This window comes from Trichechus manatus, unplaced genomic scaffold (genome assembly GCF_000243295.1).
Source record: "Trichechus manatus latirostris isolate Lorelei unplaced genomic scaffold, TriManLat1.0 scaffold00145, whole genome shotgun sequence".
Classification (NCBI taxonomy): domain Eukaryota; kingdom Metazoa; phylum Chordata; class Mammalia; order Sirenia; family Trichechidae; genus Trichechus; species Trichechus manatus.
The window spans coordinates 6,759,791-6,783,254 of record NW_004444081.1 but is presented as its reverse complement, the minus strand read 5'-3'; the positions used below and the strand labels follow the sequence as shown (position 1 = coordinate 6,783,254).

Here is a 23,464-nt window from a genome sequence, read left to right as displayed (position 1 = left end):
AATACACACACACACAGTCGTTGGAGCCTATCATTGGAGCGGGGAGACGAGAGATCAAGAAATGGAGAAAAATTAAAAAAAAAATTGGGGAGAAAAAAAAGGAAAACAAAGCCCCCAGGGATCCCACAGGTGCATCTGCAAAGACCAGGGAAGTGGCTCCCAGGCCACATAGTACAGCCTGGCTAGAAGCAGCAGAGGTGTCACATGGCACCAGATATTCAGGAGACAGGAAAATAAGTATAGAGAGACGAGAAACTGAGAAATGAATAAAGACAAAAAGAGAAAAAAATAAAAATAAATGCCCCCAGGGATCCCACTAACGCAGCTGCGCGGACTGAGGAACTGGCTCCCAAACCAGGCAGTACAGCCCAGCTAGACGGGGCTCCCAAGCTGTGAAAAGAAAAAAACAAAACAAAAACGAAAAAGGCCCCGGGGATCCCACCAATGTGGTGGCTCGGATTGGGGAAGCAGTTCCCCAGCTACGCGGCGCTTCACAGGCTTTTAAGAAGAGGCAAAAGCTGGCACATGGAGCCAGGTGTTTGAGAGAAAGGAGAGGGAGGTGGTAAGAGGCAGGGAAGAAACCAAAAGAATAAAAAAAAGCAACACTAGCAAAAAATTGTACTGCCAGGGCCAGCCAGTGTAGCAGGGCAAATACAAGTGGCATGGGGACGGAACCAGTGTTTCCTGGCCATGAGACTGCAGCTAGCTGGAATCAGCAGAAGCCAAGTAGGGGGGAAGAAGGGTGGCAGGGGGTGGGAAAGCATATATCGCTGGTTACCAGGTGCTCTGTCTTCTGCTGGGAGCTCCATGAAGTGCCTTCCCGTACTCCAAAAGGAGTCCAAGACGGCCAATCAGTGCTGCGTTCGCTGACAGGGGACTTCCACACATACCCTTCCTTGATCTCTGTTTTCTGTCAGTTTCCTATTCCATTCAGTGTTTGGCTGAGTTCTTTATCTCTTCATTAGATGCTTAGGGTTCCAGGATTGACGTTTGTCTCTGTTTTACTTAGTTTTTTGGGTCTTTGCTGCAGGGGGATGGCATGGTGCTTCTGTCTATAGCGCCATGTTGGCTCTGCTGGTGTGTCTATTTCTTTTTCTTGCCTTATTGCTCCAGCTAGGACTTCCAGCACAATGTTAAATACAAGTGGTAATAAAGGGCATCCTTGTCTTGTTCCTGTTCTCAAGGGGAATGTTTTCAGCCTCTCTCAATTAAGTATGATGTTGGCCCTTGGTTTTATATAGATGCCCTCTATTATGTTGAGGAATTTTCCTTCTATACCAATTTTATTGAGAGTTTTTATCAGGAATGAGTATTGGAGTTTGTCGAATGCCTTTTCTGCATCAATTGAGATGATTATGCAATTCTTTTCTTTCCTTTTATTTACGTGGTGGATTACACTGATTGATTTTCTAACATTGAACCATCCTTGCATACCTGGTATGAATCCTACTTGGCTGTGGTGTATTATTTTTTTGATATGATATTGAATTTGATTGGCTAGAATTTTGTTGAGAATTTTTGCATCAATATTCATGACAGATACTGGTGTGTAATTTTTTTTTGTGATGTCTTTGCCTGGTTTTGGTATCAGGGTTATGCTGGCTTCACAGAATGAATTTGGAAGTATCCCTTCCATTTCTATGTTCTGAAATAGCTTTGAGAAGTACTGGTGTAAGGTCTTCTCTGAATGTTTGGTAGAATTCTCCAGTGAAGCCATCTGAGCCAAGATTTTTTTTTGTTCAGATGTTTAAGTTTTGTAATAAATCTTTGGATATGTTTTTTATAAAGACTAAGTACCCATTTTAATTTTCAAAAAACTTCGTTAAAACTCTTGCAAGACTCAACTGGTTAAAGAACTGTTTTGACATTTCATGAAGAATTTCATAAAAATGTTTAAGGGAAGTGAGAGAACTAAACAAAGGCTTAATCTTTAGTTATTGTTGGCCCAGACCACATTGACTACAGCATCCCAATAAATCAATAGCTCGCAAAAGTCAGCTCCTTACCTGGTAACGTCCTGCATCCAGCACAACCATTTTGGGTGTCACGCTATTACTGGCTTCATAATCTTGGAGTGGTACATGAGCCTCTGTTAGCTGGATTCCAAAAAGAGTGGCTAGAGAATTACTGATGCAATACCTTTAAGAGGAATTAAGAAAAGTTCACTATCAGAATCTCATCTAATTCACTCTAAAAGCATTCACATTTTAAAAAAAAGGATCTAAAAGACACTTTTAAATTGGTGAAAAAAATTTAGATAATCGGAAAAGAGATGGAAATAAGGTAGCAATACTGACCACAAAACAGTTATCGTAAGGGGATGGGAATGAGGATAAATACCACCAGCATTCTCATGTGTTTAAAGCAGGGGTAGGGCAGCACAAGAAATAAAACTAAAACACAAACACTTATCTGTCCTCTGATCCAACAATCACCTGCCATGTAAAGGGGGTACCAGAGCACGCAGAGATGTGGAGCTCCAGGTGCTTTGACTACAAAATGTGGAGAAAAGGGTCTATATTTTTGAACACCATAACAAGGAAGTAATGTCCTTAATGATAGGAAAATTCACTCTCTTATGGAGCTCTAGATGGAAAATTTTCAGTAAGAGCTTTTGCAGGCTCACTCAAATTCTTCAGGTGCTAACTCTAGCAGACAAGTAGTGACACTGACATAAGAATACAAGTAATGTGAAGTAAAGAGCAATTTTTGTTTTAAAAGAGAGTTGTGAAAATAGAAGTGAACAGTGATTTGCCCCAACTGCCAAAGCAATGGCAAGCAAAATGGCACAGACGAATTCAAATCAGAAAACAGCACTATGAAGAAACTCCTTTCTGACTTACGCTATCTTCTTGCAAACGGCTAAAGCACAGAAAAGTATGTCATTTTCTTCATGCCACTTGCACCTGTACAAGAAAAAGTGGACTTTAATACCCTGATATAACTGAAATAGCACTGCTTGAGGGTTTTTATATGCCAGATTTCTAACTTACCTAATTGAAATCATTTAAGAAAACTTGTTACTTAAAGGTTAAGTTTTCTAATCAAACACATAAAAATACATATATTTTAAAAACAGAAAGACTCCTTATGTCACTGCTTCTGATGCAAATTCACGATACTATATGAACTACACATATCATAATAGTTACATTTTACCTTGAAACAAAATGAGTACTCTAGAGGCACCTGACTAACTACGGTTAACATGTAGTCATTCAACCAACATTTACTGAGTGAACACTATTTGCCAGGCAGTGCTCTAGGAACCAGGGATACAGTAGCAAATGAAACAGACAAAAATTCTTGTCCACAAATACTTACAGTCTAGTGGGGAAGACAGATCAAAAAGGATACGTTAGTATAATACACAGTAAGTTAGATAATGGTAAGTTCTAAGGAGAAAAAAATAAAGAAAAATACAGTATGAAATGTTGGACAAGGAGTGACATTTTAGATCAGGAGGCTAGGAAAGGCATCATTGAGAAGCTGATGTTTGAGTGGAGATATAAAGGAAATAACCAAAATAAATGGTATGATTAAATACAAGGTTACACACACCAAAACAACATACTTTCATGATGAGAGTCACTATATAATTGTACATATCTTTCCACTGAGTATACACTTAAGACTGTTTAGACACAGAACAGTAAGTACTATTTGCATAATACAAAGCTTACTTCAATTTAGCAAGAATCTTCATTTAAAATTAAAACATGCTAAACAGTTAAGTGTAAAAAGTCAGGTATTTCCATTTGGTCACTAACTGAATGGAAGACTATCTAAAAACAAGATTTAAAACTTTCCACTGCTTTCCAAAAAAGTGATTCAGTGTTACTAAATAAAATCTTAGGCTAAAACTAAACCTAAGTGCTTAGACTACCACATAGAATTCAGTAATCTTTAGTTTCTAGTTTTGTACCTTGCCCAGCACTTAAACCCCAACAGTACCTATACCTCATATACACATCTTTCATTGGCGAGCAGACTTGAAATGGAAAGCAATTAAAAAACTAATATACTTCAGGATTAAAGCAAACAATAAAACTACAAAAAAGCTTGATTTCAGGGAAAAATGCCTCAAAATCTAAATTATACTGCTAAAAACGACAATGTTTTTATTAGTTTTTACTCATACTTCTCTGTTCCCCTAAATCACCCCACCAAACCCCCTAAAAATATAATGTTTACTTCCAACACATGTCTACCAGTTGTCCTACTGTGGTGGCTTGCACATTGCTGTGATACTGGAAGCTTTGCGACCAGTCTTTCAAACACCAAAAGTGTCACCCTTGGTGGGCAGGTTTCAGTGGAGCTTCCAGACTAAGACAGACTAGGAAGAAGGCCCTGGCCATCTACTTCTGAAAAAGTAGGCCAGTAAAAACCTTATGAATAGCAGTGGAACGTTATCTGACATAGTGCTGGAAGATGAGGCCCTCAGGTTGGAAGGTGCCCAAAATATGAGTGGGGAAGAGCTGCCTCCTCAAAGTAGTCAACCTTAATGACATGGATGGAGTCAAGCTTTCAGACCTTCATTTACTGATGTGGCATGACTCAAACTGAGAAGAAACAGCTGCAAACATCCATTAAATCAGAAAGTGGAATGTACAAAGTATGAACCTAGGAAAATTGGAAGTTGACAAAAATGCAATGGAACGCATAAACATCGATACCCTAGGCATTAGTGAGCTGAAGTGGACTGGCATTGGCCATTCTGAATGGGATAATCATATCGTCTACTATGCCAGGAATGACAAATTGAAGAGGAATGAGTCCTGTTCATCATCAAAAAGACCATTTCAAGATATATACTGAAGTACAACACTGTCAGTGACAGGATAATATCCATATGCCTAGAAGGAAGACCAATTAATATGACCATTATTCAAATTTACACACCAACCACTAAGGCCAAAGATGAGGAAACTGAAGATTTTTACCAACTTCTGCAGTCTGAAATTGATCAAACATGCAACCAAGATGCAACTGATAATTACTGGTGACTGGAACGCCAAAGTTGGAAACGAAGGATCAGTAGTTCGAAAATATGGCCTTAGTCATAAAAAACAATGCCAGAGATGGCATGATAGAATTCTGTAAGACCAATGACTTCTTCATCGCAAATACCTTTTTTTCAACAACATAAACAGTGACTATACACATCGACTTCACCAGATGGAATACACAGGAAAACGAATCAACTACAGCTGTGTAAAGAGACAATGCCAAAGCTAAATATCTTAAGACAGAAAATAGGCCAGGGGCCAACTGTGGAACAGATCAAATAGCTCACGTCCAAGTTCAAGTTGAAGAAAATCAGAACAATTACACGAGAGTATATCCCTTGAGTATATCCCACCTGAATTTAGAGGCCTTCTCAAGAATAGATCTGACACGTTGAACACTAATGACTGAAGATCAGACGTGTGGAATGACATCAAAGACATCATACATGAAGAAAGCAAGAGGTCATTAAAAAGAAAGGGAAGACCAAAATGGGTATCAGAAGAGACTGAAACTTGCTCTTGAACGCAGAGTAGCTAAAGTAAAAGGAAGAGGTGATGAACTAAGAGAGCTGAAGAGAAGATTTTAAAGGGTGGCTTGAGAAGACAAAGTAAAGTATTATAGTGAAATGTGCAAAGACCTGGAGATAGAAAACCAAAAGGGAAAAACATGCTCAGCATTTCTAAAGCAGAAAAAATTAAAAAAAAAATTCAAGCCTTGAGTTGCAATATTCAAGGACTCTACGGGGAAAATATTAAACAACACAGGAAGTATCAAAAAAAGACTGGAAGGAATGCACAGAATTACTGTACCAAAAAGAATTGGTAGACATTCAATCATTTCAGGAGGCAGCATATGATTACCAGCTGATGGTATTGAAGGAAGAGGTCCCAGCTACACTGAAGGCGCTGGTGAAAAACAAGGCTCCAGGAATTGACACAGAATACCAATTGAGATGTTTCAACAAATGGATGTAGCACTAGAAGCGCTCACCTGAAATGCCAAGAAATTTAAACACAGCTAACTGGCCACTGGACTGGAAGTGATCCATACTTGTACCCATTCCAAAGAAAGGTGATCCAACAGAATGCAGAAATTACTGAATAACATCGTTAATATCACACACAAGTACAATGCTGCTAAAGATCTTTCAAAAGTGGCTACAGCAGTATGTCAACAGGGAACTGCTAGAAATTCGAGCTGGATTCAGAAGAGGACATGGAATGAGGAATATCATTACTGATGTCAGATGGATCTTGGCTTAAAGCAGAGAATACCTGAAAGATGTTTACCTGTGTTTTATTGACTATGCAAACGCATTCAACTGTGTGGATCATAACAAAGAACAGATAACACTGCCAAGAATGGGAATTCCAGAACTCTTAATTGTGCTCACGAGGAACCTGTACTTAAACCAAGCAGTCGTTTGAACAGAATAAGGGGATACCATGTGGTTTAAAGTAAAGAAAGGTGTGCGTCAGGGTTGCAGCCTTTTCTCATATTTATTCAATCTGTATGCTGAGCAAATAATTCGAGAAGCTGGACTATATGAAGAACAACATGGCATCAGGATTGCAGGAAGACCCATTAACAACCTGCAATATGCGTATGACACAACCTTGTCTGCTGAAAGTGAAGAGGCCCTGAAGCACTTACTGATGAAGATCAAAGACTACAGCCTTCAGCATGGATTACACCCCTACATAAAGAAAACAAAATCCTCACAACTGGACCAATAAGCAACATCATGATAAATGGAGAAAAACTGAAGTTGTCAGAAGATTTCATTCTACTTGGATCCACAATCAACGCCCATAGAAGCAGCAGTCAAGAAATAAAACAATCTATTGCACTGGGCAAATCTGCTGCAAAAGACCTCTTTAAAGTGTTAAAAAGCAAAGATGTCTCTTTGAGGACTAAGGTGGGCCTGACTCAAGCCACGGTGTTTTCAATCACCTCACATGCATGTGAAAGCTAGACAATGCATAAGAAAGATTAAAGAATCAATGCCTTTGAATTGTGGTGTTGGTGAAGAATACTGAATATACCATGAACTGCCAGAAGAACAAACAAATATGCCTTGAAAAAAGTACAGCCAGAATGCTCCTTAGAAGCGAGGATGACGAGACTTCATCTCACATACTTCGCACATGTTATCAGGAGGGACCAATCCCTGGAACAAGACATCATGCTTGGTAAAGTATGGGGTCATCAAAAAAGAGGAACACCCTCAACAAGATGGACATGGTGGCTGCAACAATTGACCTCAAGCGTAACAATGGTTGTAAGGATGGCACAGGCCTGCTGTACACAGGGTCTCTGTGAGTTGGAACTGACTCAACAGCACCTAACAATGTTTACTTTGCCGACTCAAATCTAGCTCCAACTTTAATTCATCTCAAGTATGTTTCTTTCATGAAAATCCACTCCGAAGTCCTAACACCAGGCCACAAGCGAGTGTGTCATTTAAGTTCACAGCCTACTCTCAAAGCACTAGCACTATCTCAGTCAAATGATGCGTAGCATAAAGGCCTTCACACTCCTCTTTTTCTCTATCTCAAAAGAACTCAGTGATCTCCTTTCCTCCTATTTTAAGATTAAAATACTTCTTTTTAGAGATAACCTCCACCTTTACCTGCTTTATATTTATAAACCACTGTCATCCTACAGATATGTACACTTCATGCTCTAGTCAAACTGATTCACTGTTTTTTCTCAAACAGTCAGTGTGCTTTCCATTTCTCTGAGCCATTGTTTAGGCCACTCTCTTCAACCCAAATATCTGGTTATAGAAATTCTATCCATCTTTCCAGAAAAATCAAATAAAACATTTATTCCATAAAGTGTTTGATATTTTTTAATTCTTCCACTGAAGTAATTTCTCCTCTGTATGATCCACCATATATCTTTTGGAATTTTTTAAAAGTTATTAGAAATTACCATATAGTTGTAATACCTTCACATGCTTTACTGACTGAGGGCAAGAATGGCCATGTCACTCTTTCCCATATTTCCCACAGAACCTAGTCTGTTGTTCTTAGGTGCCTTATAAAGTCAGTTCCGACTCACAGCAACCCCATGTACAACAGAATGAAACACTGCCACTCCTATGCCATCCTCATAATGGCTGCTATGCTTGAGTCCATTTTTGCAGCCACTGTGTCAATCCATCTCACTGAGGATCTTCCTCTTTTTCAGTGACCATCTACTTTACCAGCCATCACGTCCTTCTCCAGGGACTGGTCCCTCCTGATAACATGCCCAAAGGATGTGAGATGAAGTCTTGCCATCCTTGTTTCTAAGGAGCACTCTGGCTGTACATCTTCTAAGACAGATTTGTTTGTTCTTCTGGCAGTCCATGGTGTATTCAATATTCTTCGCCAACACCATAATTCAAAGGTATCAATTCTTCTTTGGTCATCCTTATTCACTGTCCATCTTTCACATGCATATGAGGCAACTGAGAACACCATGGCTTGGGTCAGGTGCACCTTAGTCTGCAAGGTGACATCTCTGCTTTTTAACCCTTTAAAGAGGTCTTCTGCAGCAGATTTGCCCAATGCAATATGTCGGTTGATTTCTTGACTGCTGTTTCCATGGGTGTTGACTGCGGATCCAAGTAAAATGAAATCTTCTGACAACTTCAGTCTTTTCTGTATTTATCATGATGTTGCTTGTTGGTCCAGTTGTGAGGATTTTTGTTTTCTTTATGCTGAGGTGTAATCCATACTGAAGGCTGTATTCTTTGATCTTCATCAGTAAGTGCTTCAAGGTCTCTTCACTTTCAGCAAGCAAGGTCGTGTCAGGTGCCTAATACAGGTTGTTAATGAGTCTTCCTCCAATCCTGATGCCCCATTCTTCTTCATATAGTCCAGCTTCTCGGATTATTTGCTCAGCATACAGACTGAATTAGTATGATGAAAGGATACAACCAAAGCACACCTTTCCTGACATTAAACCTCGTAGTATACCCTTGTTCTGTTCCGATGACTGCCTCTTGATCCATGTATAGATTCCTCAGGAGCACAATTAAGTGTTCTGGAATTCCCGTTCTCCGCAATGTTATCCATAATTTGTTATGATCCATAGAGTCGAATGCCTTAGCACAGTCAATAAAACACACTTAAACATCTTTCTGGTATTCTCTGCTTTCAGCCAGGATCCATCTGACATCAGCAATGATATCCCTGGTTCCGCATCCTCTTCTGAATCCAGGCTGAATTTCTGGCAGTTCCCCGTCAACATACTGCTGCAGCCGCTTTTGAATAATCTTTAGCAAAATTTTACTTGCATGTGGTATTAATGATATTGTTGAATAACTTCCACATTCAGTTGGATAACCTTTCTTGGGAATAGGCATAAATATGGATCTCTTCCAGTCGGTTGGCCAGGCAACAGTCTTCCAAGTTTCTTGTCATAGACAAGTGAGTACTTCCAGTGCTGCATCCATTTGTTGAAACATCTCAGTTGGTACTCCGTTAATTCCCACAGCCTTACTTTCCACCAATTCCTTCAGTGCAGCTTGGACTTCTTCCTTCAGTACCATCAGTTCCTGATCATATATGTTACCTCCTGAAATGGTTGTACGTCGACCAATTCTTTTTGGTATAGTGACTCTGTGTATTCCTTCCACCTTCTTTTGACGCTTCCTGTGTCGTTTAAATATTTTCCCCGTAGAATCCTTCAGTATTGCAACTCGAGGCTTGAATTTTTTCTTCAGTTCTTTCAGCTTGAGAAATGCTGAGCGTGTTCTTTTCCTTTGGTTTTTTAACTCCAGGTCTTTGCATATGTCATTATAATACTTTGTCTTCTTGAGCTGCCCTTTTAAATCTTCTGTTCAGCTCTTTTACTTCATCATTTTTTCCTTTTGCTTTAGCTACTAGACGTTCCACAGCAAGTTTCAGAGTCTCTTCTGACATCCATTTAGGTCTTTTCTTTCTCTCCTTTTTAATGACCTCTTGCTTTCTTCATGTATGATGTTCTTGATGTCATTCCACAACTCGTCTGGTCTTTGGTTGTTAGTGTTCAATGCATCAAATCTATTCTTGAGATTGTCTCTAAATTCAGATGGGATATACTCAAGGTTTTACTCTGGCTCTCGTGGACTTGTTCTAATTTTCTTCAGTTTCAACTTGAAGTTGCATATGAGTAACTGAAGGTCTGATCCACAGTCAGTCCCTGGCCTTGTTCTGATTGATGATATTGAGCTTTGCCATCCTCTCTTTCCATAGATGTAGTCTATCTGATTCCTGTGTATTCCGTCTGGCGAGGACCTTGTGTATAGCCACAAGTTATGTTGGTTAAAAAAGGTATTTGCAACGAAGAAGTCATTGGTCTTGCAAAATTCAATCATGTGATCTACAGCATCATTTCTACCACCAAGGCCACATTTTCCAACTACTGATCCTTCTTCGTTTTCAACTTCTGCATTCCAATCACCAGTAATTATCAGTGCATCCTGCTTGCATGTTTGATCAATTTCAGCCTGCAGAAGTTGGTAAAAATCTTCAACTTCTTCATCTTTGGTCTTAGTGGTTGGTGCGTAAATTTGAGTAACAGTCGTATTAATTGGTCTTCCTTGTAAATGTATGGTTATTAACCTATGACTGACACCGTTGTACTTCAGGATAGATCTTGAAATGTTCTTTTGACCATGTATGCAATGCCATTCCTCTTCAAGTTGTCATTCCTGGCATAGTAGACCATATGATTGTCCGATTCAAAATGACCAATACCAGTCCATTTCAGCTAATGCCTAGATATCAACGTTTATGTGTTCCATTTCATTTTTGACGATTTCCAATTTTCCTACATTCATATTTTGTACATTCCAGGTTCCGATTATTAATGGGCATCTGCAGCTGTTTCTTCTTATTTTGAGTCATGCCACATCAGCAAATGACGGCCCCGATAGCTTGACTCCATCCACATCATTAAGGCCAACTCTACTCTGAGGAAGCAGCTCTTCCCCGGTTGTCTTTTGAGTGCCTTCCAACCTGGGGGGCTCATCTTCCAGGACTACATCAGACAATGTTTCTTTGCTATCCATAAGATTTTCACTGGCTAATTCTTCTCAGTAGTAGACTGCCGGGTTCTTCTTCCTAGTCTGTCTTAGTCTGGAAGCTCAGCTGAAACCTGTCCGCCATGGATGACCCTGCTGGTATTTGAATACAAGTGGCAGAGGTTCCAGCATCACAGCAACACACAAGCCCCCACAGTATGACACACTGACAGACGTGGGGAGTGGGGAGGTGTTCCTCATGAGCACAATTAACTGTTCTGGAATTCCCATTCTTGGCAATGTTATCCATAATTTGTTATAATCCACACAAATGCCTTTGTGTAGTCAATAAAACACAGGTAAACATCTTTCTGACATTCTCTGCTTTCAGCCAAGATCCATTTAACATCAGCAATGATAATCCTCGTTCCATGTCTCCTCTGAATCCAGCTTGAATTTCTAGCAGTTCCCCGTCGGTGTACTGCTGCAACTGCTTCTGAATGATCCTCAGCAAAATTTTACTTGTGTATGATATTAATGATGTTGTTCGATAATTTCCACATTCTGTTGGATCACCTTTCTTTGCAATGGGTACAAATATGGATCTCTTCCAGTCCGACGGCCAAGTAGCTGTGTTCCAAATTTCTTGGCATAGATGAGTGAATACTTCCAATGTTGCATCCATTTGTTGAAACATCTCAACTGGTATTCTGTCAATTCCTGAAGCCTTGTTTTTCACCAATGCCTTCAGTGCAGCCTGACTTCTTCCTTCAGGACCATCGGTTCTTGATCATATGCTACCTCTTGAAGGGTTGAATGTCAACCAGCTCTTTTTGGCACAGTGATTCTGTGTATTCCTTCCATCTTCTTTTGATGTTTCCCGCATCGTTTAGTATTTTTCCCACAGAATCCTTCACTATTGCAACTCAAGGCTTGAATTTTTCCTTCAGTTCTTCAGCTTTAGAAATGCTGAGCGTGTTTCCCCTTTTGGTGTTCTATCTCCTGGTCTTTGCACATTTCATCGTAATACTTTACTTTGTCTTTTGTTCAGCTGTTGAATCTTCTATTCAGCTGTTTTACTTCATCATTTCTTCCTTTCATTTTAGCTACTCTACATTCAAAAGCAACTTTCAGAGTCTCTTCTGATATCCACTTTGGCCTTTCTTTCCTGTCTTTTTAATAAATTCTTGCTTTCTTCATGTATGATGTCTTTGATGTCATTCCACAACTCGAACCTAGTCTAGTTCATTATGCATGAGTTGTTCAATATTTTGTTGAATATCGAAAGCTCATTAAATTGAAGAAAAAATTATTCCAAAGTGATAACAAAATATTAAACTGCATCTCTTAATATTATTATTGATGTGGACACGGTTCAAGATGGTCAATTAAATACATGCATAAATTTATCTCCTCTTGCTCCCAAAACCCTATCATATAACAAAGAATAAAATGATAGATTCCACAATCAAGAAAACAGAAAAAGTCCTCCATGGAAGAGAACTTAACAAATCTGTGGAAAAACAGGAAATAAATGAAGTAGTGGTAACTGATGAAGCTGGACAGAGGAAGTCACAGCCGTCAGTACTCATGGAACTGGCTGCAGCAAAAGAGGGAGAAGACCTGTCTGTCAGAACTCTACAGAGGCTCTGAAATTCTGGACACGTCCCTACCCTGAGAAGAGGGGTAAGATATGAGGCAGAACTTCTTCCATAAAGAACAGTCAACTTCCCTGATCCTGTACAAAGAAGTGAAGGGTTCTTGGAGAACTAGGCAGCAAGAGTGGGAGCTGGTAACCTAAAATAAACCCCCTACATATTCTAGCATTTAAGATTTCACCTGTAGCTTAATAAGCTGCTACCCTGTCTGATTTCCCTATGCTGTCAGTTGTTGTCGAGTTGATTCCAACTCATGGTCAACCACATGTGCAGAGTAGAACTGCTCTGTAGGGCTTTCAAGGCTTTGGGATGCAGATCACCAGACCTGCCTTCCAAGGTATCTCTAGGTGGATTTGAGCTGACAGCCTTTTAGCTAGCAGTTGAGCGCTTAACTGTTTGTGTCACCAGAAGTCCTTGATTTTGCTATAGCAAAGCCTAGTAAGTTAATAATCCCTACCAAATAATATCGAGCACATACTTGTCTTTGCAGCCTCATTTCTAAATATGAAGAGATAACCATGGACAGTCAGACATTCAAGGAAAGCCTGCAATATGAAAAGGACCAAGATAGGAAGACCAAGCTAACCAAGGAAACATAAGAACCCACAACTCAAAAGAATGAGATAATTCAGGGAAAGAAAGCAAACGTGCCCATACTGATACTACCAAGTCCCTCAAGGATATTTGCAAAATTATTGAATCCATGATCCTAGTTTTCCGCCTCATCTTTTCAATCCTCATCAGCACCGAAGACGGCAATGATGATTTGTGTAACATGGTAAATGTGGGTTGAGTGATACTGGGACCTCAAAAAGTCAGCCTCTGCCCAAGTTTTAAAATTGTTAGGGTCCTGTCCTCTGCCTAAGTGATCTCACCTACAAGCTATAAGGTCCAGCAAGGCAGAGATCTGTCTCTCTTCATTGTATGGTCAATGCCCAGAACTGTGCCTGGCACAGAGTGAAATGAATGCCGGCATTACCCAAACCTCTCCACTGAGTTCAGGAACAGGATGACCAAGCGCTTGCTTGTTATCTCTAGCTCTGATGCCTCACAATGTTCTAAACCTGTTCCTGTCTCTCTTCCCCATCTACCCAGTTGTATACACCACAAACCTGGCCATTGACTCTGGTTTCTTTCTTCCACTCCCTCTTCCTGCATCCAGTCCATCAGCAAGGTCTATTGATTTCTACCAATCTGAAATCCACCCATTCCTCTCCATTCTCTACTGTTGACATCCTAGACCAAGCCAATTCTTGCCTGGACTATAGAATTAATCCAATAACTACAGACTCCTTACTTCCTTTCTTCTCCCTTCCAGTATATTCATTTAAAAACCCACTGTATCTTTTAGAAACCTAAATTAACTGTCACTTCCCTACTTGATAAAATTCCTCCCCATAGCCAAAAAGGTCCTGTGTTTCTGGCCCCTGCTTACTTCTTCAACCTCATCTTGTACCACTCTCTCCTTTGCTTACTAGCCTCCAGTCAACACTGACCATCTAACAATTTCCAGCAAGCTTTTACCTCAAGGCTCTCACATTTCTCTGCCCAGGATGCTCCTCTTCCTTCCATTTTTTGTATGGTTACATCATTCTCTTGCTTCAGATCTCAGCTTTACTGAGGTAGGCTATTTAAAGTAGCCTACTTTTCTCCACCCTCCTCTATTAAAGCATCCTGTTGATTTCCTTCTTAGTGCTTATCACACACTAAAATTACTATTTTCTTTATTGTTTACTGTATCTCTCATTCCCACTTAAATATTAGCTTCATTAAGTCAGGGATCCCATTGATCTGGTTCACCACTGTACCTTCAGTACAGTACTAAATAGTGCCTGGCACGGAGGAAAGGCTCAATTATTTGCTAATTAAATAAAGGCTGCGGTGTCATACACAGTGAATTAATCCAAGGACAACTATGATAAGAGGCATCAAGGAAAATGAGAGATCTATGAAAGTTATAAATATGTTAGCCTCCAAAATAACATGATGGCTATTAACAGTCTGCATACTTACGATTCTAATATTCACTTTGTCTAACTTTATTTCACCAATATAAAATCTACTCATTTTTCAGAGATATTTAACAAAACTTACTCGAAAACTTTAAGATCTTTTCACAGATCTTTAAGAGTCACGTTGAAATGAGTCCCATCTGCTTATATTAACAGATTTTAATAGTTTCTATTGTCCTATGGCCCAAACTCTTTTGTAAAATACTATATATTGGAATCTTACTACACTATGAAGCTCAGTAAAAGGTAGACTCACCCAGCCCAAAGCAATTTACTACTAAAATGTTTAAGGTACTACGTAACAGTTTCACCTTTAACAAACCCTATGGTACAGGCCTCAAAGAATGTCTTACACCAAAGCTACTCTAGTCTTGTTGCAGCCTGTACTTAATTACTCAAATCAATACTGTATTTCTTCAATTCTAAAACATACTCCCCCCCCCCCATTTTAACTGAAGCTAAATGCATCTTACAATTGAAGATACTCTACAACTGCTACTGGGAAGTCTGAGAATAAGTGTCATTGCTTAAGCATGTAAGAATTCCATTATTACTCTTGAAGGTAAACAGACAACTGCAACCCTTCAAATTTTAACCAATAAACTATTTAAAGATTATCTGAGGAAGTACTGATTTGTCTCTGAAAACTTTATATTGACATCTTCTGATAAGATAAAGAAAGAACCAGCATCAAAGTTTGTGAAAGGGTGTCAGTGGCTTGGAATAAAATCCCAGAGACAAAAGTGGGGTTCTCCTTTTTAAAAGTGCTGTATCACTATTATGGATTAAATTATGTCATCCCAACATATGTGTTGAAATTCTAACCCCTGTGCTGTAAACATAACTGTTTGGAAACAGTGGTTTCCTTTCTTATGTTAATGAGGTCATACCATAGCAGGGTGGGTCTTTAATCACTTCTGAGTTATAAAAAGAGCAGACTAGACATAGACACACCCAGAGGTGAAAGACAGATGCCACTTGAGGGCCCGTCTACAAGCAAAGGAAAGCCAAGGACTGCCAGAGGCACCAGAAACATGGAAAGAGGCCCACAGAAAGAAGCAACATGGCTGAGACCCTGATTTGGACTTTCAGCCTCCAAAACTGAGAGAAAATTAATTTCTGTTCTTTTAAGCCACCCACCTGTGGTCTGTTACGGCAGTACTAGGTAACTAAGACAATCACCAACACTCTCAATGACACGAAAACACTAATGTATAAAAACATGGACAGTGAATGACTGAATATGAAGTTCTAGAAATACTTTTGGCAGTAGCTGAGGTAATGGTGGCTACATAAATCCTAATATCCTAACACATCATCCATAAACTTTATAGATTAAGAACAAAAAAAAAAAAAAAAACCAAACCAAACCAATCACACAAAATCTACACCTTCAGCATAACTAAAGGACAGAGAACACTACAAAACTCAAATACATGTACTAAAAAATAAAACTTAATTTTGTATGGCAAGATTTTTCAAACTATCACCACAAGCTGTATAAATACAGCTTTACATGGAGAGTGGAGTTCAGAAAAAAAACGTGGGGATGAGAGAAAAGAGAAATGGAAAGCCTAGTATTAATTTAAAATCACCCCTACAATGAGAAAGTCCACTTAAGTGCATAGATACAGAAATAGGGTCCTTGTAGGTCAGAACACTGACTACAGAAAACGGACTTCAAAGTGCCTGTAGGACTCAAGGAGGCAGTCTTTAAGATGATGTTTCTGGGCAGAAGACATTAAGAGAAAGGGAGAGGAGCCCTTTGGAAAATGCATGAAAAAGAAAAAAGCAAGAGGGAGAATTTAGGATCCTGAGATCAAAATCAAAACACTTTTGTTTATAACTCCTCCCCCCAAAAACCACCATGAAGGAGAAAACAGTAACCTAACATTTTATAAGAACATTCTATATTGAATTAAGTATCCTCAAACAAGAATTTGAGTATATTAAAACATATCCTGAATGAAAAATGTTAAAACTAAGAACAGAAATGGATATAAAACAAGAGTTGACTAAACTCAGCAAAGAAATTAAGACTAAATTATAAGGTGCCCAAAGAATAACAGATACAAATCAAAAGTTAATAAGGGAAACTGAAGAAAGCAGCAAATCATGATAATAAAAATCAGTTTAAAAAGAAATAACAAAAGTCAGAGAAAACGACTGAAAGATAAGGGGATCAAACATACATGTATTTGACTCCCTTAAGAAAAAAAATCAATGGAACAGCACTAATATCAAAAAATAATCTAAAAAAAAATCCCCAGAAATGGGACCTGATTTTATATACTGAAAGGGCTTACTAAGTATCTGGGGAAACTGACCTGCAATAATAAACTCCGGAGAAATATCCTACTAAAACTATCACACTCTAAATATGAAAAAAAAAGTATTCTTAAGGTCTTCTGGCAAAAATAACAGGCCAAGAGAATTAACTGACATAACTTCTCAAAAGCGATACACTAAGCTGCATTTTCTAGAAATGCAAGGAAATAAACTTTAAACCAAAGATTTTATCTCCAGCCAAGTTTCAAGACAATAGAAAGTTTTAAACATACAAAAATGCAAGGAATACTGTACTCATTAGCCCTTCTCCATCAATCTACTAGACTGGGGTCAGCAAACTTTTTCTGTAAAGGCCCAGATAGTAAATATTTTCGGCTTTACAGTCTCTGTCAGAATTACTCAGCTCTGCCATTGTAGTGTGAAAGCAGCCATGTTTTATTGTTGTTAGGTGCCATGGAGTTAGTTCTAACTCACAGCGTCCCTATGTACAACAGAACAAAACACTGTCCACTCCTGCACCATCCTCACAATCATGGCTATGTTTGAGTCTATTGTTACAGCCACTGTGTAACTTTCCCATGGAGAACTCTGGTGATACTATTTAAATCAAGTGACCAAAGTTATCTAACATCTAAGTGGGACAAACTGACATCATTACGTCCTCAGATATGCCCTTAGGAAGACACAATATCACTTTCGTGGTATTCCTGCCAAAAACCCATGATCTCAGTCTAATCATGACGAAATACAGACAAATCCAAATTGAGAAACATTCTAGAAAATAACTGGCCTGTACTCTTCAAAAATGTCAAGATTGTGAAAGTCAAACTGAGGAACTGTTCCAGATTAAAGGAGAGAGATTAACTAAGTGTGATCCTGGACTGGACCCTAGACTAGAATTTTTTTTTTTTGCTATAAAAGACATTACTAGGACAACTGGAAGATATGAATATGGTCTTTGGATTAGATAAAAGTAATGTCAATAGTAGTATTTTCATTCTGATTACTGTAGTAATGTAAGACAACATTCTTGATCTTAGGAAGCACATACTGAAGACATTTAGGGGTAAAGACACATCATGGACTGCAACTTACCATCAAATGGTTCAGAAAAAGAAATAGTATGTATATATTTAAAGAGAAAATTCTAAGGAAAATGTATCAAAATGTTAACAACTGGGGAATCTGAGATATATATGGGACTTCTTTGTAGTGTCATTGCAACTTTTATATAAGTCTGAAATTATCTCATAATAAAAATTAAATATTTCTGCCAATTTATTTCACTTATACAGTCCTTTTTATGTAAGTACCAGAGTTCTATATACTGAAAAAGGCCTAAATACAATCTAAAAGTATTCTTTCATCAGTATAAAAATTCTGATAAGAAAGCACTGTTTCAGTTTATTTAGCAGTTTGTTTTTAATATTTAGTGGTACATAAAATCATGTATCTTAAAATCAGTGGAATCTTATATTCAAGGAAATGTAATGCTTCCAAGGCTTTATATGAAAATACTGCTAAAAAAAGAAAAGAAAAAAGCATATTCAAGTTGTTAGTTGCCATTTAGTCAATTCTAACTAATGGTGAGCCTATGTGCATATACAAGTAGTATTACCATATTTCCTCAGTTTAGAAAAGTACAAAGTCACTATAAATACCTTGTGTTGCTAGAATAATCCCACATGGCCACATCTAGAAGGCTCCGAACCCAAGTCTTTGAGGGCTCCTTGAGGAATTTTTCCTGGTAAATCCCCACTACAAGGTCCTCCACAGTAAGAAGTTCTAGATCGTGCCTGATACCTTCCATTGGTAAATACAGAAATGCATACAATTAGTGAATTTAGGTACTTAAAATATGTACATCAAAATGGAAACAAATATAGATATTATAATGCACTTTGGCAGAAACCAAGAGTTTCACTTACCTGATGCCTTCTCCATATGCTTCAAACACCAGTTGACTCTGGGTCTATCATCAGACTGGAGAAGGAAAAAAACAATTACTTGTGTTTCCTACTCTTCTCTTACCTTGAGTTACTTTTAATTAACACTGTCCTTTCCAACTGGGAAGGGGTGGGAGAGACTGAAGACTTTGTGATGACTAAATGAAAAATTGTAAAAAAAAAGAACATAAATGATATAAGACTACTGCTATTAAGAACCAGTTAACATCTGTATAGCAATATTAATATACTTTACGAAAAGCAAGTGAGACTTAACAGCCTAATTAAGAAACCAATGTTCAGAAAATAATCAGGAAATCTGTTCATGATTGTACTAATAAGTACTAAGGTTAGAAACCGATTCTTCGACTCCTAGCCTAGAATTTACACAAAATAAAGAATACGGACTCTGTAAAGATGACAAAAAGAGGGGCAAGGGCTTGCTCCACAGTTTTGAATAAAAAATAATTCTGCTTGGGAGAATGGGCATACAGACTAGAACATCCATTCTTCAGAGTTAAAGGATATTGAAGATATTTCAGAAGGAACTCAAAAGCATGAGATCTATGAAAGCAGAAGTAAGTTCAGCTTTTCTAGCCTCCAAAATCCCTATAATTAGGTATCGTATCTAGTTATATTCAAAATAATTCAGAATGAACATCTTTTAACACATACAGTTAATACACAAGCAAATATGCTTCCTGGAGACTGTACAACAAATTCTTAACCTGAAATTACCTTGCAGTAGATAGGTGGCCAGTTCCCTGGGCTTGGATGAATAAATCTATAAAGGTTTTGTAACACAGTTGCTTGGTCACGCCCAGATTCAAAGTTTGAAATAGGAATCTTGTGACTAGAATCACCTGGAGGAAATAAAACAGGAGAAAAAGAGTTCAAAATTTGACCAGGACAATATTATGGGGTAGGTATTGGGGAGTGGGAGTACAGAAGAAGGCAATGCGTAACTCATATTTAAGCACTTGCACCAAGCCTGGTTATGGTTAGGTACTTTACATATTTTACCCCATAATTTTACAGCCATCCTATGAGGCAGGTGGTATACACATGTTGAGAAGAGATAACTGAGAATCACAGAAGTTGATTTAAGCTAATAGCTAGAGAGTAATGGAGTCAGGACTCAAATTCAGGTTTGTTAAGTGACCAAACCTGTAGTGTTTTCACTACTGCTATGCTGCCTTTCGTGAATGTGTTTTACTAACGAGGCTGGAGAACTAAATAGTAACAACTACTTTTTAAAAGGTTGTATGTCAAAGATTTCTACTTGGAGTAAAACATAGACCAGGTAATTCAGACCAACCCTTCCGCGAAAAATAAAAAAGCTTGAGTATTATCAAGGGCACACACAGCAGTGAAGAATTATTGGATCAAGATGAGAAGAATACAGAAATTCAGAGAAGCGAGTCTAGCTTTTGGGGCAGTTTCTCCCCTGGTGTCATTTGCCAATTCTGGAAAAGGAAGTTGAATGGCTGAGAAGTCTGCTTTTTGACAGTTTTGGGGACCTGACTTGCTAGTGCCCCAGGTACCCTGGAAGAACATAAAATATGTAAATCCTCTCCGGAAGAAGGTATCATCATCATAGGCCTCAAATTACTCTACAATCATTTAATTCAAACACTGTATATGAATAAACCAGGTACACAAAGAAATATGAGAACCAAAATAAAGCTGATAGAGACCCACGGGAGTCCAGATACTGAAGTTATTAGATACAGATTTTAAATAATGATGCTTACTATATTTGAGAAAAGAGATTCGATTATGAATTTTGGCATGGAATTGGAAACTATATTAAAAAAAAGAAGACAGGAGGAATTCCACTTCTGATAACAACTAGAGAAAAGTTGGACAAATATAAGGAAACATCTGCTTGAAAGCACTGCAGAAATAAAACATCAGTGAGTAACTATGGGCCCAGGATCTTGGAGAGAAGAAATCCTAAAGAACTGAATCTGGCATTTGGGTTTTTTTTTTCCCCCTAAGGGCATTTGGCATTTCTGGAAGAGGAGATTTAGAGGCTGAGAAACTGATCAGCATTTTCAACAGGTCCAGACCTAGAAAGAAAAAACATTAAAAAATATTCCAATGAGTTCTGGCTTCCATTATTTATGCTGAGAAGCCAGCTACCAATTTTACAGATGATCTTTCGGAAGTAATCTGTCCACAGCCTCTCCCCCACCCCCATTTTTTTGTTAACTTCAACTAGAAAATAGACTGACTGTAAATTATCTCAATCTCTGAAATTCTATTAAAGTAATCTGAGATGACTAGTGACTCCTTCTTCCAGATGCAATCATAAATCTTCTTTGGCGAGAAATAACAAGTTGTCATATATATTATTGAGCACTCAAAAACAACCAAACATATGAAAACATGAAGAGATCTGATAACTTGACTGAACATCAAGATAACCAACACACTGCATATATCCAAAGAGAAGCTTTTTGTAAGAGTTATTAAAGACTTTAAAATAACCAGACTTGTTATATTAAGTGAAATAAAAGAGTATTTTCAATGTTAGCAGTTATCAATTACAAAACTGAAAAACACAATTAACTAAAGAACTCAATAGATGGATTTAACAAATGACATAATTAGAAAATGAGGCAGAAGAAAACATCCAGAATAAAGAAAGGAGAATATGAAATGAACAGAAAATACAGAAAATAATGTTAAGAGCTAGACTGGATACAATGAAAAGTTCTAATATACATTTAATTGGGATCCCAAAAGGAAGAGAGAGGGAGAATAGAGTAGAAGTAATATTTTAAAAAGAAAAAGTGGTAATTTTCCAAAACTGATGAAAGATATCAAGTACTACAACAAACATTGAGAATGATAAATTTCAAATAAAATCAGCCTAGGCACACCAGAGAAAAGCTGCTGAAACAAAAGACCAAAACGAAATAATAAAAGCAGCAGAAAAACAGACAGGCAACCTCCGAAGGAGCAACAAAGATATAAGATTGACTGCTGAATTTTCAAAGAAACGAAGAAAGCGAGAAGAAAATTAATCAAGTCTCTAACGTACTGAATGAAAATAACTGCCAACCTAGAATTCTAAACCAGTGAAAATATTTTTCAAGAAAATAAACATTTTCAGACGAACAAAACAGATTTTATCACCAGCAGACCCTTCGCTAAGAGAAATACTGAACAGTACTCTTCAGCCATGAGAAAATGATCTCAAATGAAGTTCAGATACTGCTGATCTCCTAAAACTCTTTTGACTTTTTCCTATAGCACTTACCACATTAAAATACTATATATTTTATGTTTGTCTTCTCCCTCTATGAGAATATAAATTCCACAAATGCAGGGGCTATGTTTTGCTCGCCAATTTATCCTCAACATCTAGAACACCTGCCTAGCACATGGTTGTTGTTAGGTGCCCTCAAGCTGATTCCAACTCCTAGCCACCCTATGTACAACACAACGAAACACTGCTCGGTCCCTTGCCATCTTCACAATCACTGGTATGTTTGAGACCACTGCTGCAGGCACTGTATCAATCCATCTCATTGAGGGCCTTCCTCTTTTTTGCTCTCTACTTTACCAAGCATGATGTCCTTATCCAGGGACTGGTCTCTCCTGATAACATGTCCAAAGCACATTGCCATCCTCACTTCTAAGGAGCGTTCTGACTGTACTTCTTCCAAGACAGATTTGTTCATTCTTTTGGCAGTCCATGGTATATTCAATATTCTTCACCAACACCACAATTCAAAGGCATCAATTCTTCTTCTTCCTTATTCACTGCCCAGCTTCCGCATGCATATGAGGCAACTGAAAACACCATGGCTTGGGTCAGGTGCACCTCACTCTTCAAGGTGACATCTTTGCTTAACACTTTAAACGAGGTCTTTTGCAGCAATCTGCCCAATGCAGTATGTCGTTTTACTTCTTGACTGCTGCTTCCATGGGTGCTGACTGTGGATCCCAGTAAAATTAAATCGTTGACAACTTCAATCTTTTCTCCATTTATCATGACACTGCTTACTGGTCCAGTTGTGAGGATTCTTGTTTTATGTTGAAGTACAATCCATACTGAAGGCTGTGGTCTTTGATCTTCATCAGTAAGTGCTTCAAGTCCTCTTTGCTTTCCACAAGCAAGGTTATGTCATCTGCATGTTGCAGGCTGCTAATGAGTCTTACTCCAATCTTGATGCCACATTTTTCTTCACATAATAAACTTCTCAGATTATCTGCTTAGCATAGAGCTTGAACAAGTATGGTGAAAGCACACAACCCTGACACACACCTTTCCTGACTTTGAACCACGCAATATCCCCTTATTCTGTTTTAACAATCGCCTCTTGGTCTATGTACAGGTTCCTCATGAGCATAATTCAGTGTTCTGAAAAGTCCCATTCTTTGCAATGTTATCCATAATTTGTTATGATCCACACAGTCAAATGCCTTTGCATAGTGAGTGAAACACAAACATCCTGGTATTCTCTGCTTTCAGCCAAGATTCATCTGACATAAGCAATGATATCCCTTGTTCCATGTCCTCTTCTGAATCAGGCTTGA

General features: G+C 38.3%; 1 protein-coding gene across 2 annotated transcripts in view; it reads right to left on the bottom strand.

The window, feature by feature from the left end:
• MAEL (maelstrom spermatogenic transposon silencer) overlaps nt 1-23,464 on the bottom strand; it is a 51,800-nt gene that overhangs the window by 15,613 nt on the left and 12,723 nt on the right. For both annotated transcript variants that reach the window (XM_004385772.2, XM_004385773.2), the window contains 5 exons: nt 19,652-19,776; nt 18,896-18,950; nt 18,629-18,770; nt 2,844-2,906; nt 2,007-2,139 (listed from right to left, as the gene is read on the bottom strand). In XM_004385772.2, the coding sequence (XP_004385829.1) occupies nt 2,007-2,139; nt 2,844-2,906; nt 18,629-18,770; nt 18,896-18,950; nt 19,652-19,776 (518 nt within the window). The remainder of the gene's footprint in view (nt 1-2,006; nt 2,140-2,843; nt 2,907-18,628; nt 18,771-18,895; nt 18,951-19,651; nt 19,777-23,464) is intronic.